At 67.7% G+C, this 16,049-nt stretch overlaps 7 protein-coding genes across 7 annotated transcripts; 4 read left to right on the forward strand and 3 right to left on the reverse strand.

Moving 5' to 3' along the window:
- Positions 1 to 210: 210 nt before the first annotated feature.
- RHOBADRAFT_54343 (uncharacterized protein) lies at positions 211 to 2,287 on the forward strand (the record flags this gene model as incomplete). The annotated part of the gene is made up of 4 exons (XM_018417263.1): positions 211 to 227; positions 300 to 442; positions 514 to 1,059; positions 1,156 to 2,287. Coding segments are annotated over 4 exons (1,634 nt in total), but the record flags the coding sequence as incomplete, so codon positions are not given.
- Positions 2,288 to 2,515: 228 nt separating this feature from the next.
- On the forward strand, positions 2,516 to 4,847 carry RHOBADRAFT_54344 (uncharacterized protein). The gene is made up of 3 exons (XM_018417264.1): positions 2,516 to 2,671; positions 2,754 to 2,828; positions 2,896 to 4,847. The coding sequence occupies exons 1-3, from the start codon at positions 2,588 to 2,590 to the stop codon at positions 4,783 to 4,785; spliced, it is 2,049 nt and encodes a 682-aa protein (XP_018270587.1). The 5' UTR covers positions 2,516 to 2,587; the 3' UTR covers positions 4,786 to 4,847.
- A 162-nt stretch (positions 4,848 to 5,009) lies between these two features.
- Positions 5,010 to 6,279, reverse strand: RHOBADRAFT_65285 (uncharacterized protein). The gene is made up of 5 exons (XM_018418675.1): positions 6,138 to 6,279; positions 5,756 to 5,923; positions 5,576 to 5,686; positions 5,252 to 5,444; positions 5,010 to 5,149 (listed from the first exon to the last, which is right to left on the reverse strand). The coding sequence occupies exons 2-5, from the start codon at positions 5,910 to 5,912 to the stop codon at positions 5,107 to 5,109; spliced, it is 504 nt and encodes a 167-aa protein (XP_018270588.1). The 5' UTR covers positions 5,913 to 5,923; positions 6,138 to 6,279; the 3' UTR covers positions 5,010 to 5,106.
- Positions 6,280 to 6,523: 244 nt separating this feature from the next.
- Positions 6,524 to 8,865, reverse strand: RHOBADRAFT_37583 (uncharacterized protein; the record flags this gene model as incomplete). The annotated part of the gene is made up of 9 exons (XM_018413445.1): positions 6,524 to 6,634; positions 6,718 to 6,879; positions 6,945 to 7,182; positions 7,262 to 7,386; positions 7,457 to 7,611; positions 7,692 to 8,231; positions 8,302 to 8,537; positions 8,598 to 8,719; positions 8,788 to 8,865. The coding sequence occupies 9 exons, from the start codon at positions 8,860 to 8,862 to the stop codon at positions 6,524 to 6,526; spliced, it is 1,764 nt and encodes a 587-aa protein (XP_018270589.1).
- A 760-nt stretch (positions 8,866 to 9,625) lies between these two features.
- Positions 9,626 to 12,206, forward strand: RHOBADRAFT_54347 (uncharacterized protein; the record flags this gene model as incomplete). The annotated part of the gene is made up of 7 exons (XM_018417265.1): positions 9,626 to 10,126; positions 10,209 to 10,446; positions 10,525 to 10,584; positions 10,663 to 10,954; positions 11,034 to 11,121; positions 11,217 to 11,450; positions 11,590 to 12,206. 7 exons carry the CDS (start codon positions 9,626 to 9,628, stop codon positions 12,094 to 12,096), a joined length of 1,920 nt encoding a protein of 639 aa, XP_018270590.1. The 3' UTR covers positions 12,097 to 12,206.
- A 39-nt stretch (positions 12,207 to 12,245) lies between these two features.
- On the reverse strand, positions 12,246 to 14,123 carry RHOBADRAFT_28101 (uncharacterized protein). Its single transcript, XM_018412815.1, has 11 exons — positions 13,973 to 14,123; positions 13,778 to 13,907; positions 13,697 to 13,710; positions 13,615 to 13,629; positions 13,460 to 13,545; positions 13,338 to 13,394; positions 13,224 to 13,274; positions 13,025 to 13,160; positions 12,768 to 12,942; positions 12,508 to 12,615; positions 12,246 to 12,360 (listed from the first exon to the last, which is right to left on the reverse strand). The coding sequence occupies exons 1-11, from the start codon at positions 14,093 to 14,095 to the stop codon at positions 12,338 to 12,340; spliced, it is 918 nt and encodes a 305-aa protein (XP_018270591.1). The 5' UTR covers positions 14,096 to 14,123; the 3' UTR covers positions 12,246 to 12,337.
- Positions 14,124 to 14,251: 128 nt separating this feature from the next.
- RHOBADRAFT_54349 (uncharacterized protein) lies at positions 14,252 to 15,963 on the forward strand. The gene is made up of 7 exons (XM_018417266.1): positions 14,252 to 14,426; positions 14,500 to 14,592; positions 14,678 to 14,857; positions 14,950 to 15,068; positions 15,161 to 15,347; positions 15,429 to 15,578; positions 15,653 to 15,963. Exons 1-7 carry the CDS (start codon positions 14,292 to 14,294, stop codon positions 15,863 to 15,865), a joined length of 1,077 nt encoding a protein of 358 aa, XP_018270592.1. The 5' UTR covers positions 14,252 to 14,291; the 3' UTR covers positions 15,866 to 15,963.
- Positions 15,964 to 16,049: the final 86 nt, after the last annotated feature.

Here is a 16,049-nt window from a genome sequence, read left to right on the forward strand (position 1 = left end):
CCTCGCTCCCACCACAGCTCGAGCGCACTCCGTCCCACTCGCGCCAGCCGACCCAGCACGCGCCGAGGGGATCTGGCTGCCAGCCCGACCCCGACCACCACGACCACGACCCGCTCGCGGTGCCACCCCGCCTCCTCTCGGATCCCCATCCCCTCGACCTCGACTACGCGCCACGCCTGCGCAGACGCACCACCAGCGGCAGCAGTAGCCATGTCGCTCGCACCACCGTGCGTCACCCTGTCCTCTCCCTCTCTTCTGCGCCGTGCCCCGTCCGCTGACCCCTCGCTCCCCCCCCTCAGTCCGCCCGGGATCGCCTCGTCGCCTTCGCCTGCTCGCACGCCACGGTCGGCGGGCCTGTCGCGCTCGGCGTCCGTCATCGTCACCTCGAGGCGTCCCTCTGTGCACCTCGTCGTCCCGCCGGCCCAGCCTCAGCTCTCTCGTCGTGCGTCCCCTGCTCGCCTGCCCTCCTCAGACTCTGGAGCTTACCCCGCCGTCTGCGTTCCCACCCCGCAGCGATCACCTTTGCGCTCCCTCCACCGACCTCGCACGCGCACGGCAACGGCGCACTCGCCTCGCCCAGCACCCCGTCGCACGAGCGCGCCAACCCCTTGTCGCCCTCCTCCGCCAGCGCCAGCCCGACCTCGTTCCTCAACCGCCTCTCGCGCAAGCTCTCGGTCGGCCGCACCCAGCTCGTCCGTCGCGTCAGCAAGGGCAAGAAGACGAGCCCGTCCGCGTCCAAGCCCGTCTCGGTCCACGCCGCCGACAAGGAGAACCGCGCGAGCTCCGAGGCCGCCGCCGTCGCGCCCGCCCCGGGCCCCTCGCTCCAGCGCGGTACCCGCGTCACGGCGACGACGATGCGGCGCAGCAAGAGCGAGGGCAAGCGCGCGCCGCGCCTGCCCGTCGAGGAGCAGAAGATGCAGGAGCTCATCTCGCGCACCAACGGGTTCGTCGAGGCAGCAGGCGGGGCGGGCACGGTGGCGGCGGGCGACGGGCGGTCGTACGTCGGCAGTTTGGTCTGGTCCGAGTCGCTCGGGCTCTGCTGGGATGGGAGGGAGGAAGGTGAGCCCCGGCCTGTCCACTTCTTGCGCCACCGATGCCTCTTATCCGCCTCGACGATGAACTTCTGTAACTGACTCTCTTCTTCCTGCCTCGCAGTTCGGCCCGACACGACGTTCGCCTTCCAGCGGTACACGTCCGACGACGACGAGGTCGCCAAACGCGCCGTCTACGCCTCGACCCTGTCGTCCTTCCCACCTCGCCCGCCTCTCCGCCCTCGCACGCCAGAGCTCACGCCGGCTCGCCAGATCATCGCCGAGTACCGCGCGACGCACAGCCCAATCACGCCCGGCACGCGCTCGCGCTCGAGGGCCATGAGCGACGCCGACACGGCCGTCGGATCGCCCACGCCCAACTCGCACCTCGTTACGCCGCTCAACATGGACAACCTCACGACTCGTCCACCCTCGCCGACCGCCCTCGGCCCGATCGACCCGCTCGTCTCGGCTCCCCTCGACGAGGCGACTTCTCCCGCCTCACCCTCGTCGCCCACGTCGCCACTCTCTGCCGCCGCCGCGCACGCCGCACGCTCGTACGCGTCGTCGTCTGCGTCGTCGGTGGCGAGCGGCGCCGAGGAGCGCTTCCGCTTCGGCAGCGGCAGCGAGACGAGCGCCGGCGGCGGCGGTGGCCCGTTCGTCCTCTTTGCGCCGTCGCCGATCGGGCTCGGGGCTCACGGGCGCGCCGACAGCGCGACGAGCCTCGAGAGCATGGGCGGCGCGGCACCGGTCGGCGTCGGCACGGGCACGCGCCCGCTCGCGGCAGGGGCCAAGCTGCACGCCCCGAGGGAGATGCAGCGGTTCCAGCTCGTCGACGACGGGCCGGTGCCCAAGCCGAGCGGGCCGCACGACGACGCCGCGAGCTCTATCGTCGACGTCGACGAGTGGAAGGACTGCGAGTGAGCGGGACGGCGCCTCTTCGTCCTCGTCCTCTCGCCAACAGACACTCTTCGCCTTTCGCCTCGGCCTCGTTCGACCCTCGACGACTTGACCAGCCTACGTCGCCTCCCCTGTCGCCCTCCTCACCCTAATGTCCCTCGCCACGACCCGCCACGACCCGCCGCACGCGCCCGTCCGCACTCGCAGACACTCTCCGTCCTCCTTCCCCAGAGACACTCTTAGCCGCTGTATCCTTCGTCCCCTCCCTGTGCACCCCCTCTCTCTTCGTCGACCCTGTGTTGTCGACGTCTGTAACCCCTTTTGTCGGTGCACTCGAGGTCGCCGTGCCTCGTTCGAGAGAGGGAGCGAGCGAGTGAGAAAGTGGAGCTGCCTCTCGCCGAGTGGCGGTCCCCGATGCGATGCCGCGCTATGCTCGCTTCCAGGTGCGAGTGAACGACTCGAGCGCTGTCTGCTGGAGTGCGCCAAATCGGGAGTCGGGTCGCCAACTTGGCTCGGGAGGTCGGCTCGCGCGTTCGACCAACTCGGGGCGGTTGACTCTGCTCTTCACTGCTCCCGCTCCCTTTGCGGTGCACAAGCCCTCAGCACCCCGAGTCGACCTCTCTGCACGTCCTCGACAGCGTACCCGCCACGCCGAGATGAGCGCCATGCTCGGAGGCGTTCTCCGAGGAGGAGCGTCCGGCAGCTCGAGGGGCAAGGCCACCTACGCCGTGCAGGGCTCAGTGCGTCCGCTCAGTCCTCCACGATTACGTCCCAGATCACGCACACTGACGCGCTCGTCGCCTCGTGCCGCCGCCGCAACAGACTCGGACCCTCAGCTCCGGGCGAGGTCACCTCGGCGAGGCCAAGAAGCGCTCTGTCGAGCTTGAACGACAACGCGTGCGTCCTTCAGTCCTCCCAGCCGAACCTCATGGCCGTGCGCTGACCTGGCGCGTCCTCTTTGCAGGACCTCATCCTCACCGTACTCGAGGCTGCACCCTCTGCCCGCGACTCGCGCTTCTACCTGCGCAACTTCGACCCGGCGACCCGCCCGAGCCGCCAGGAGACGAGCGCCAAACCCGCCAACACCGAGTCGGACAAGCCCGGGTTCCCGCTGTTCGACCAGGAGACCCCGACTACCGCCTTCTCGCGCTCTATCCCGACCGCCGCGTCGTCGTCGCCCTCCCCAGCCGCCGCCGCGACGCCCCAGAACGAGCACAAGGGCAAGACGACGCTCGCCGACGAGCTCCTGTCGTCGCCGGCGAGCCGGCACACCGGGCTCGTCAAGGTCCAAGGCCCGTTCTCGGACCGCCAGCTCGAGTCGATCGCCGAGGGCATGGTCTACCTCAAGAAGCTCGGCCTTGTGTCGATCATCGTCCTCGACAACGAGCAGTGGCGCGAGGACGAGCTTCGGATCCACAACCTCGCCATCCCCGAGGACGAGCGCAAGCGCCACATCGTCAAGCTGCGCGCCCGCATGAAGCGCGAGACGATCCGCTTCACCGACATGCTCGAGGCCAAAGGCGGAGCCGCTCGTCCGCTCCTCGAGGGCGTCCTGTGCGTGACGGGCGCCGCCTTCGAGGACACGTGGACCCCGATCGCGTCGACGAGCGCCAAGCCGTACGAGGCGGCCGACACGCACGACCTGTTCGTCGACTCGCTGTCGAGCATCCGCAACGCGGTCCGGCAAGGCGAGATCCCCGTCATCCCGCCCATCGCGCTCGACGCCGCGTGCTTCTCGCTGTGCGTCCCGGCCAACGACGCCGTGCGCGCCATCGCCTCGGGCCTCGCCGATGCCGAGCGCGGCGCAGGCCTGCGGTACGAGGCCGACGCGAGGCTCGACAACGACGTCGACCTGACGCCGGTTCGGCTCATGATCATCAACCGCGAGGGCGGGATCCCCTCGCCGGCGCGAGGCGGCGACCCTCACCTGTCGATCAACCTCTCGAGCGAGTTCGACTACATCCACAAGACGTTCATCTGGCAGGAGACGCACCCTACCGCCCTGTCCAACCTCGCCCTCATCCGCGACTGCCTCTTCCACCTCCCTCGCACGGCGTCGGGCGTCCTCGTCTCGCACCGCTCGCCCCGGTCCCTCATCGCCAACCTCATCACCAACAAGCCGGCGCACTCGCCCTCGCTCGCCCACGACCTCCTCCCGCGGCGCAACATGCAGCACCAGCCGACCATCGTCCGGCGCGGCTTGCCGATCCGGGTCTTTCGCTCGATGGCCGACGTCGACGAGGACAAGCTCACTCGCGTCCTCGAGGCGTCGTTCGGCAAGACGCTCGACCGCACGCCGTACTACGCGCGCCTCGCGCGCGACCTCGACTTCTGCATCGTCGCCGGCGACTACCAGGCCGTTGCGATCGTCACCAACGAGCAGGCGCTCGACCCGGCCACGGGCGCCGCTCTCGTCGACGCCGACACGGGCGCACCCGTCCCGCCGATCGCCTACCTCGACAAGTTTGCCGTCCTGCCCTCGCTCCAAGGCGACGGCACGGTCGACTTCCTGTGGGGCGCCCTGCGCGACGAGTCGTGGGGCTTGGGCCTCCTCGACGCGCTCAACCCGAACGTCGGCGGTCTCGGCGGCCAGGGCATCGCGCGCGACCTCGTGTGGCGCTCGAGGGCCAACAACCCGGTCAACAAGTGGTACTGGGACCGCGCGACGGGCTTTTTCAAGATCCCGCCGCCGCCCGGGAGCGCCGTCGGCTTCGCCCTGTTCTGGTGCGAGAGCGAGGACCGCGTGAGCGAGTTCATTCGCGGCGAGAAGGAGGGGCGCAAGGTGCCCGCCGCGCCGGAGAAGCTGAGGAGGTGGGCGCCCGTCTTGAGCCAGATTCCCTCGTGCTGGGCGTGACGTCGAGGCCTGTAGACAGTTAGACTCTCTCTCATTTGCATCGCATGGCTCTCGGACACTCTCTCGTGCGTCGTGCCCTGCTTGCGAGTGAGCGAGCGAGAGCAGATCTAGCGAAAGCCTCTCCTCGTCGTCGACGACGTCGCTCGCTCGGGCCGCGCCTCACTTTCGCCGTCGCACAGGCTTCCGACAGTCTTTCTCTCCGAGCCTGCAGCAGCGACCGCAAGAAACAGAAACACCCCGCAGCGTTGCAGCTCGACCCCCTCCCGCCCGCTCGCGCGCCCCACTCGCTCTACATCCTCGCGAGCTCGCTCCCGACACCGCTTACTCCTTGTACTTGGACGCGTCGGTGCCGTGGAACGGGTGGCTGCGCGAGGGGATGAATGTCAGGACGGGCTGCTCGGGCCGGTACGGCGCGAGAAAAGGAGGACGAGGGGGAGGAAGGAGGACGAGGGAGCGAGGGACGCACTTGACAAAGTTGAACCAGGGCATGACGCCAAACTTGAGCTGGCTCCACATCGAGTTGCGGTGGGCGACGCCCTGGATGTACTCGGGGAGGTCGCTCTCGCCGTACAAAGGCTTGCCCTCCTTGGCGAGCTGGCTCAGCTCGGCCTTGTCCTGCGCCTGCTCGGCAGAGTTCTCCTTCCAGCCCCACATGCGGACTGTGGCGAGAGAGGAAAGGTGAACAGGAAGGGGGGGCGGCAAGGAGGAGGGAGGGGGGCAAGAGGGAAGGAAGAGGAGGGTGAGCAGCGCGTTCACGATAGGGCGAGGGACGCAGACGAATGGGACGCACGCGACACGTTCTGGTACGCGAGGAGGAAGCCGCCGGCGAAACCGAGCCAGGTCGCGAGCCTCAACGACGAGCGCATGAGGACCCGGCCCGTCTTGGTCGGGTCGGCGAGCTCTGCGAGGGGAGGACGAGGTCAGTTTGGTTCGCTCGAGGGGGAAACACAGAGGGGAAGCGAGGACGGACCCATGCCGTACAGCGCACCGGGCGCAAAGGCGGTGGCGCCACCCCAGAGGATGTAGTCCTGGGTGCGCAGGTTGCGCAGGACGCGGCTGAAGTGCGGGTCGGCGTCGACGACCGGGAACGGCGCGTTGAGGTTGTTGACGTCCGACGAGATGGGCATGGCGGTACAGGCTGTTGCGAGGGACCAGAGGTCAGTCTGGTGTCGAGTGCGGGTTCTCTGCGGGTGTGTGGGACGAGGGCCAACGGCGGGGAGAAGGTGCGAGGAGGAGCAGGCCCTTGACGCGTCGCTCCAGGCCCACCGTGCCGCTCATCGGGCTCCATGAGATTGTCCTCGGTGACTGGACGGCAACCGTACGCCCGCAAGATGAGAGGAGAGGCGACTCACAAGTCGGGAGATGAAGTCGAGACGAGGGAGGGCTGAGGAGAAGGCTGGACGGGCTCTGGCGGCGCTGCTGCGGCGTGCGTGTCGGCTTGGAATGCTGGACAGTCGACTAGGCGGGCTGAACGAGGCTCTGGTGCAGCGCGAGCGGGTGAGAGAGAACAATTCCCGGTCGGCCAATCGCCCTCTCCCTCGCCAACTTGCTCTCGCTCTCGTTCGAGTGCACAGCCGATGGGCCTGTGCTTCGTTCGAAGCTCTCACAAGCCCCGGCGAGAAACGGGCGAGGACCCCAGTCATTGTCACCGTCCGCCGCTCTCGGATCCTCTCGCGCGGCACGCTCAAGTCGACCGCACAGACCGACATTGCACAGACGAGCCCGAGAACCGCGCGCACTACCTCTTCCTCCACACGAGCATGCCCCACATGAGCAGGCGGAAGACGATGATGATGATGACGAGGATCCCGACGTAGAGTCCGTCCGACACGCCGGCAATGTCGAGGTCCTGCGCGACGCTCCGGCTTGGTCAGTGCCTCGAACGTCGAGCAGAGGGAGAGGAAGAGGTGGGAGAGGAAAGGCGAGGCGCACCTGCAGCACGTCGTGGCCCGAGATGGCGCACTCGCCCGTCGTCGCGAGCAGCGAGCTCTCGATCGGGCAAAGGCACGCGCCCGCCGCGTCGACGCCGCAGGGGAGGACCCGACCAGAGAAGTCGTTGCGGACGAGGAGGTCGAACGAGAAGGTTTGGTAGTCCTGCGAGAGCGTGAGGGAGGTTAGGAAAAGGTTCGGGGAAGACGAGGGGGACGGCGGAAACGTACCATGAAGTGGAAGGTGTAGTACCAGAAGCGAGGCAGGCTCGTGCTCTTGATGAAGTAGCCCATGTTTACCATCCAGAGTCCGTTCGCGAAGCTGGCCAAGGCGAGGGCGGCGACGAAGATAGGGACGGCGCTGGCGAGGAGGAGCGACTGGCTCTCGGCGGCGAAAATGGCGAGGAAGAGGTACAGGAGGAAGCGGAAGAAGTGCGTCGCCCCCGAGTTCATCGGGATGGCCCAGTAGCTGTTAACGCGAGGGAGGTGAGGTGAGTTTTGGGCTTAGGAAGGTCGACAGGACAAGAGAGAGAAGAGGAGGGACGCACATGATGAGCGAGTACACGAGCGTGCACGCGAACAGGAAAGGCACCGACACGAGCGTCGACGCGAGAAGGTACTGGCCGGGCGAGTAGAGGCCGTTGGCCCGCTCGCGGATGAAGACGGCGCGCTCCTGAAGGTCCGGACCGTCAGGCGCTCTCCTCACGCGCACGACCCGAAAGGGGAGAGAGAGGTGGACGCACCTCGAGGAACGCCGGGATGCCGGCGACGCTCATGAAGCCGAGGAAGGCGACGCTGAAGAACGAGACGCTCAGGCGGTCGTTGAGCTTCGACGCCGACCAGCCGAGGTGGACCCAAATCGTCGCGAGGAGGAACGCCATGCCGATGTACATGCCGACTGTTGCGGGAGGTCGGCGAAAAAAAAGTCAGGAGCTGAAGGCCAAGAGAGAGAAAGAGAGAGAGAAACGAGCGACGCACGGCGGATGCCGTAGGCGAGGAGCGAGCGGCTGTAGTTGAGGACGTTGCGGTGGCTGAGCGCGAGCGTCTTGCGCAGGCCGACGAGGGCGGCCGCCCGACCGTGCGACCTCGCGTGGAGGTTTTCGTCGCCGGCACGAGACGGCAAAGGCGAGCGGACGAGGTCGTTGCGGGCGGCCCAGGCGGCCCACGTGGCGGCGAGCCCGTCGACGCGCTCGTCGGCAGTCGGGAACATGTGGTCGGGCGCGAGGTGGGAGGTGGTGGGCGACGAGGCGGCCTTCTCGCTGATGGCGTTGCTGTGGGCCGGTGCGGGGAGGAAGTCGGTCGAGACGACGTCGACGACCTGGTCGACCGGGTTGACGTGCTCGGGCGTAGGCGAGCCAATGTCGACGAGGTACCGGTCGAGGTCGGTCGTCGGGCCGTCGAACATGACCTTGCCGCGCGCGAGGAGGAGGAGGCGGTCGAACAGGGCGAAGGTTTCGTAGGCTGGCTGGTGGATGGTACAGATGACGAGCACGCCCTGCTCATGCGCGAGACGCTGCACTGTACGAAGAAAGAGGACACGAGTCAGTCGGGGCGCCCCTCAGAGCGAAAGAGAGAGAGTGGGACGCACGGAACGCGACGACCTCCTTGCCGCTCTTGGCGTCGAGCCCGCTCGTGGGCTCGTCGAGGACGAGGATCCTCGGCTTGGCGACGACCGAGCACGCGATGGTGAGGCGGCGCTTCTGGCCGCCCGAGACGCCGCGCTGCAAGGGCGTACCGATGCGCTGGTGGGCGACCGACGAGAGGCCGAGCGAGGCGAGGGTGGCGTCGACGTGCTGCGACAGGTTCGGGAAAGACGGTCCGAGCCTGCGAGGGGAGGTCAGTACCCTGAGGGACCGAGAGAGGATGCAGGGAGAAGGGACGCACGCGAGCTGAGCGGCGAACGTGACTGTCTCGCGGACCGTGAGGACGCCGAGAAGGGCGTCGTCCTGCTCGACGAACGACAGGAGCGCCTTGACCGAGTAGTCGGTCGTGCCGTTGATCGTGACCTGCGAGGCGTGTACGAGTGTGAGCCGAGTGAACGAGGGCAGAAGACGAGGCGGGAATGTGGGCGCACCTCGCCGGATGCTCGCGACGTGCGCTGGCAGATGGCGTCGAGGAAGGTACTCTTGCCGGCGCCACTGGGACCCATGACTGTGTCGGACAGGCGAGAGGGTCAGGGAAGGTGGAGGTGGTCGAGGAGAGAGAGCGAGAGGGAACGGACCTGCGAGGAGCTCGCCCGAGCGGGCCGTGCCGCTGACGGACGCGATGATGGGCTTGAGGCGCTTGGGCGCGGTGACGCTTAAGTTGGCCCAGGCGAGTTCGAGCGGGCCCTCGGCGGTGAGGGGAGCGGCCTCGCAGTCGGCAGAGGCGCGAGGGGAGCGGGCGGCGTCGTCGTTGGGCGCGACGCGAGGGTAGCTGGCGTAGGCGAGTGTGGCTGGCTGCTGCATCGTGTGCGGGCGAGTAGGTGTGCGGAAGAAGAGAGGCAAGGAGGCTCAAAGGCGGACGAACCGGGTACAGACGTACGGGAACAGACAGGTGATCCCGCTGCCGCCCCGGCAAGAGACGGCCGCGCGAAGCAGACAAGCTTGATCGCATCTGCGGATCTGCGGCTCGGTAGCCGACCCTTGTCGAGCGAGGGCAGTGGCGGCTAGCAAGGCGATGGGGGGAAAGAGCGGACGAGGAGAGCAAGTCGAGGTCGCAGCGGGGGACGCCGCTAGGCAGCTGTGCGCGCCCAGCAGCCAGTGCTCGTCCATCTGGCAGGCAGCGTGCCCTGCACAGAGAGAGGCGGAGGTGCGTGCCGCCGACGAGGGCGAACCGCTCGCTCTCATCGCCGAGTCGCTCTCTCTCGCTCATCTCGACGCCGCCCAGGCTGCGATCAACCCGGCCCGTTGCGGTGCAGCACTCGCTCCAACATGGACCCGAGCGAGCTCGAGTCGACCCGCGTCGTCCCCGTCCCCGAGTCGGACCTCGCCCCACAAGTCGACGTCAACCCGTTCCCGCCAGGCGGCCTCCCTGCCGTCCCTGCGCCCCTCCCCAACTACCAGGACTTGACCGACGAGTCGCCCGATGACTCGGACGAGGACTGGGACGCCGTCGTCGCCGCCGCCGAGGCCGCCTTCTCCGAGCAGGACATCGAGGCCATGCACCGCTTCCTCAAGGAGCGCGGCCTGTTTGCCTTCCTCAAGGAGCACCTCGAGCACCGCGCCATCCCGCCCTCGACCCTCCTCCTCGCGTTCGGCGTCATGATCCGCCACGACGCCCCGCTCGCCGACCAGCTCCGCATGCTCAAGGTCGCCTGCTCGCGCGTCCTGCGCAACCGCGACAAGCTCGACGACTACAACACGCCCGACGACGTCGTCGACCTCGTTCGGCGCAGCAAGCGTATCCTATTTCTCACCGGCGCCGGCGTCTCGGTCCGTCCTCCTCTCGCTCTCCCCTCCTCCTCCCCTTCGGCCCGTCACTCGTCGCTGACCAGACTCGATTTCGCCCAACCAGACCTCGTGCGGCATTCCCGACTTTCGCTCGCCGACCGGCCTGTACGCCCGCCTTCAGCTCGAGAACAACTACGAGCTCGACGACCCGCAAGACATGTTCGACCTCGCCTACTTCAAGCAGAAGCCCCACGTCTTCTACTCGTTCGCCAAGGAGATCTACCCGAGCGCGTTCGTCCCGAGCCCGTCGCACCGGTTCGTGCGCCTCCTCGAGAAGGAGGACAAGCTCTTGCGCAACTACAGTGCGTCCCGCCTGCTCCCTTCTTCTCGCCTCGCCCAAATGGCTCGACGTACTGACGACCTCGATGTGCCGCCAACAGCCCAGAACATCGATGGCCTGTTCGAGCAAGTCGGCGTCGAGCGCATGCTCAACTGCCACGGTCCGCCCCCTGCCCTTTCTCGCCTTCCTCGGAGCTCTCGGGCGTAGACGAACGCTCACAGCTTCTCCTCGCGCACAGGCTCGTTCGCGACGGCATCGTGTCTCCTGTGCAAGCGCCGCTTCCCGGGCGCCGCGATCGAGGCCGACGTCTTTGCGTCGCGCGTTCCGCTGTGCCCGTACTGCACGCCCGAGCTCGAGGCGCTCGAGCGCGAGAAGGAGCGCGAGAAGGCCGAGCGCCCGAGGAAGAGGAAGAAGGTCGGGCGCGACGAGTGGGACGAGGGTGGCAGCGACGGGAGCGACGACGAGGCGGACGAGGGGAGGAGCGAGTGGGATGGCAAGGGCCTCGTCAAGCCCGACATCGTCTTCTTCGGGTGCGTCTCGTGCTCTCTCTCTCACACAACTTCTGCGTGGGCGAGGAGGCGGGCCTGACGTTGCCTTGCTCGCTCGCAGCGAGGCCCTGTCGGACGAGTTCGACCACCGCCTGCTCGAGGACCGCGAGGAGGTCGATCTCGTCATCGTGATGGGCACGTCTCTGCGTGTGCGTCCTCGCCCGGTCTTTCCCTCCTGTCTTGCGCCCCCTGTACTGACGCTCCCCTCCTTCCCTTGGCCCCTTCTCTTCCTCCTCGCCTGCAGGTCTCGCCTGTCGCCCAGCTCCCCTCGCACCTCCCGCACTCGGTCCCGCAGATCCTCATCAACCGCGACCCCGTCGCGCACCACCAGTTCGACGTCGTGCTCCTCGGCGACGGCGACGGCATCGTGCGCTGGCTGTGCAAGGCGCTCGCGCGCGCCGAGGGTGACTCGGCGAGCGGCGCGAGAGCGGGAGGCGGCAAGGTGCGGCCGGGCGAGAAGGAGGGCGTCAAGGCCGAGGTCGACGAGAAGGAGAGGGAGCGCGCGAGGGAGGAGACGGCGCGCAGTGGGACCTCGACCGCCGCGTGCCGGTCCAGCTGCCCGTCCACGCGCGCTCGGCGTCGCCCGCCAAGTCCGAGCTGTCCACCACCACCAGTAGCGTCGGCGCCACGGCAACGGCGCGACCGCACCCGCGCTCTCGCCGCACGAGCCCGCCTTTACCGCCGCCGCCGCCGACCCGTCGACCGCCGCCGTCCCCTCCCTCCCCTCCCTCCCCGCATCGGCTCACCCGCCCGCCTCGGCCGCCTCGACGACCGTGCCCGAGCGCGTCGGCGACTCGCACGTGTGGCTCTTCCCCGGCGCGAACCGCGAGAGCCGGTGGGTGCGCGCCGTGCGGGAGGCGTACGGGCCTGACGGCGAGGGCGGGCGCGAGGGTGCGGGCGCGGTGGGAGGCGGCAGCTCGAGCGAGGACGACGAGGAGGACGAGGGAGGAGAGGCCGAGCTGCGCAGGGCGCAAGAGGGTGACGAGGCGCCCGTCGAGCTGCCCGCGAGCTTGGCGCCCGGGGCGGCCGAGGGTCTGCCGTCCGACGAAGAGTCGGACGCGGCGGGTCTCAGCGATGACGACGACGATGACGAGGGCGAGGGCAGGAGGGGCGCTCAGGTCTGAGGAGGCGCGCGAGGTCGAAAGGGAGGAAGGAGGACGTCTCGCGCTCGGTCCTTCTCTTTTGTTGTTGTTGTTCTTGCCTCGAGCTTGAAACTCGCAGACTTTCCTTGGCCACACATTCTCTCGTTACTCTCTTGGCGAGGAGCCGACTGCGCGAGCGAGAACTGCCTGTGTTGCACTGCTGCGCCTCCTCTACTCCTTGCTCGCCCTCGCTCGCTCGACCGCCGCCAACGTCCCTCGTCGCTCAAGCGAGGTACGGGAACATCGCTGCGCGCACGTCAATTCTCGCGGTCAGTCATGATCTCGTGAGGTACTCCCGCTACAGCACCCGCACGCTGCGGCGCAAACGCGCCACCGAGTGCAGGTGCGCACGCTCGAGCGCGCACGAGAGCGAGATGGAGAGACGCGCCGCACCCTTGCGGCCCCTCGGGTACTTGTCTCCGAACTCCTTGCGGTACCGGCGGTGCTTCTTGAGGGCCCAGATGTACATCTGGCCGATGGCGACGGCCGAGAAGAAGGCAGCTGCGGGCGGCGAGGAGCGAGGAGGGGGACAGAGAGGAGAGAGTCAGTGACGCAGGCCTAGAAGAGAGGACGAGAGACGGAAGAGGCGAGGGCGAGGGAGGAGGATGGGGCGAAAGAGGGTGGGATTCTCGGGGGGGAACGAGGCGACGCACCGGCCCAGTTGAGCGTCAAGCCCGTGTAGGCGAGCCATGCGACGCTCTCGAACCAGTAGTTTGCGCAGCTGACGCTGTCGAAGCCGTAGCCGGTCGGGATCGCGCGCGCCTTGGTGCCCTTGGGGCGCAGCGACGCGAGGTTGAGGTGCGTGACGAGGTTCGACAGCTCGGCGTACTGCGGAGCGCGAGAGGGAGGGCGTCAGGTGTCGTGTACGGGTCCCGTGCGTGCGCCGAGAATGGGGAGGCGAGGGACGTACCACCCAAAGCGCGGTCCAGCCGTACAGCCACGCGTTGCCGTCCTGCACGGTGCCGGCGAGCTTGGCGGCGCCGTTCCACGGGCCGTACAGCGGGACGGCGAGAAGGACGCCCGACAGGCCCCAATAGTGGCCCGAGCTGCACGCAGAGAGTTCGCGTGAGCACCGGCGTGCGAGAAAAGGGAGGTGCGAGTGGACGCACTTCTTGAACAGGTTCAGGATCGGCATCGTCGCCGACGAGAAGCGGTGCACGCTGCAGAACAACGTGTCAGTCCTGCTGTACAAGTCTGAAGAAGAGAGAGAGGCGAGGACGTACAAGAGCGTCTCGAGCTCGCGCTTGGCGTAGTGGAGGAGGACGAGGACGAGCGCGACCCTGCGCGCTCCGTTCATGGTCAATGTCTCGCTCTGTAGACATGGGAGGGGGACAGGTCGACGCACTGCTGCATGCGCGAGTGCTGGAACTGCTGGCGGTAGAAGAGCTTGCTGCCGAAGAAGAAGGCCGGGTGGATGAAGAGCGGGCCGAACTGCAGGAGCGCAAGTCGGTCGGTCAGGACGGCGTGCGAGTGGCGGTCGGCGTCGAGGAGAGTGCGCACGTATTCGGTGAGGAACTGTGGGCGACGAGGGCAGGCGAGGTTAGCCGGGCTTGAGTTGAGGGAGAGGGGCGAGGCGACGCACGACCGTCTTCCAGGCTGCGACGGCGGCGAGGTCAGCGCGGGCGAGAGGGAGAAGGAGAAGGAGGCGGGAGAGTGGACGGACCGACTTGAGGTCCGAGGTCCTTGAAGTCGAGCGAGTCGCCGTCGCGGACGCCATAGTCGGCGAGCGAGCGGTCGTCGTCGTCGAGGACCTTCTTGTCCGAGGTGGTGATGCGCTGGCGGTGGACGTTGACCTGTGTGTGTGCAGTGAGTCGCGTGCGCTGCCAGGCGGGCCGGGGAGAGGGCGGGAGGGACGGACCTTGGCCTTGTTGGCGATGGCCGACTTGAGCGAGCCGACGGTGGGCTGGGAGCCTGCGAGGTCGAGCGAGAGAGGGAACCGGCTCGAGGGCTTGCTCGAACGGGGCTTGACTGTGACGCGCATCGTAGCTCTGGTCCAGGCGAGAGGGTGGAGAGGGCGAGAGGAGGAGAGCGAGAGGCCGGCTTGACCTCGTCCTCATCTCACCGGCTGCAGCTCCCACCTCGCACACTGCTTGCCTGCCACTAGCTCGTCGACCCACCTCACTCTCGACCCGGCGCACCCTCGTCGTCGCGCCGCGCGAGGCCCCGTCCTCGTCGCCATGGAGGCCGCCGAACTCGCAAACCAAGCCATCCAACACAGCTACTCCAAGGACAAGAAGGTCGGCGAGGGTACCTACGCCGTCGTCTACCTCGGCAAGCAGCTCAAGACTGGCCGCAAGATCGCCATCAAGAAGGTGAGTCCCTCCTCCTCCTCTCCTCCCTCCCCCACACACCTCGCGCGACTCACCCGTTCCCTCCCTGCCGCAGATCAAGGTCGGCCAGTTCAAGGACGGCCTCGACATGTCGGCCATCCGCGAGGTCAAGTTTCTGCGCGAGCTGCGGCACCCAAACGTCATCGAGGTGCGCCCTCTCTCTCTTTCCCTCTTGTTCGCGTCTCGGTTCCCTCTTGACGGCTGACCCGCCTCTGTTGCCCCACCATCGACAGCTCCTCGACGTCTTCTCCAACAAGACCAACCTCAACCTCGTCCTCGAGTTCCTCGACACCGACCTCGAGGCCGTCATTCGCGACAAGGCCCTCCTCTTCCAGAGCGCCGACATCAAGTCGTGGATGCTCATGACGATCAAGGGCCTCGACTTTTGCCACCAAAACTGGATCCTCCATCGCGTGCGTCCGCCTCTCGCTTTCCCTCGTCTCCCTCTCGCGCCGCCGCCGCCGCGTCCGACGGGCCTGACCCTCCTCTCGTCGCCCGCTCGCAGGACATGAAGCCCAACAACTTGCTCATCTCGGGCGACGGCGTCCTCAAGCTCGCCGATTTCGGTCTCGCGCGCGAGTACGCCGACGAGGCGGCCAAGATGACGTGCCAGGTCGTGACTCGGTGCGTTGCACTCTCCCCGGCCATGTTCCTCGACTCTGTCGCGCCTCGGGCGGCAGAACCCGAACTCGGTCCTGAGCTTCGTGCCTCCACAGGTGGTACCGGTGTCCTGAGCTCCTCCTCGGCGCCCGCTCGTACTCGACCGGCGTCGACATGTGGGCGACCGGATGCATCTTTGCCGAGCTCATGCTGCGCGTGCCGTTCATGGCCGCCGAGAGCGACATGGAGCAGCTCAACATCATCTTCACCGCGCTCGGGACCCCGACCGAGCAAGACTGGCCGGTACGTCCGCCACCTTCCTCCCTTTCCTCGCCCTCCTCGACCTCGTGCGGGCGAGCCTGACTCTGTCCCCTTCTCATGCAGGGCTTCGGCAAGCTCAGCAGCGGCGCGACGTTCGACCCGAAACCGCGCAGCGACCTCGGGTCGCTGTTCAGCGCCGCGTCGCCCGAAGCCATCGACCTCCTCCACAAGACGCTCCTGTACGACCCTCGCAAGCGCATCACCGCCCGCGAGGTACGCCCGCCTCTCTCTGCCCAGCCCCCCTGCACTGCAATCGAGTACTGACTCGACCTGTCGTCGTCGTGCAGGCGCTCCACCACCCCTACTTCCACACCTCGCCCCGCCCGACCCCGACTCGGCTCCTCCCGAAACCGACGGCCGAACTCGCGCCGCGCGCACTCCCGCCAGAAGAAGTCGGCGCTCCCGTCGGCATGGGCAGCAAGAAGCGCAAGGGCGAGGGGTACGACGAGATCCCGGGCGCGAAGAAGGTCGCGAGGCGGTTGGACTTTGGACAGGGTTAGTCGTCGTCGTCGGGTCGAAGGAGGGGGCCGAACGGCTGGGAGGCCCGTGTGTTGTACTTGATACCCCCCTCGCAATGTGCATCTCTCCCTTGCTCGTCGTTGCGCGCTCTCGTGGGACGCGGCGAGGCTCGGAAGCTTGTCGGCCGGGTCGGCGCCAACCTTCTTCTCGCTCCTCTCCCTCGGT

Source organism: Rhodotorula graminis, assembly GCF_001329695.1.
Source record: "Rhodotorula graminis WP1 unplaced genomic scaffold RHOBAscaffold_8, whole genome shotgun sequence".
NCBI lineage: Eukaryota > Fungi > Basidiomycota > Microbotryomycetes > Sporidiobolales > Sporidiobolaceae > Rhodotorula > Rhodotorula graminis.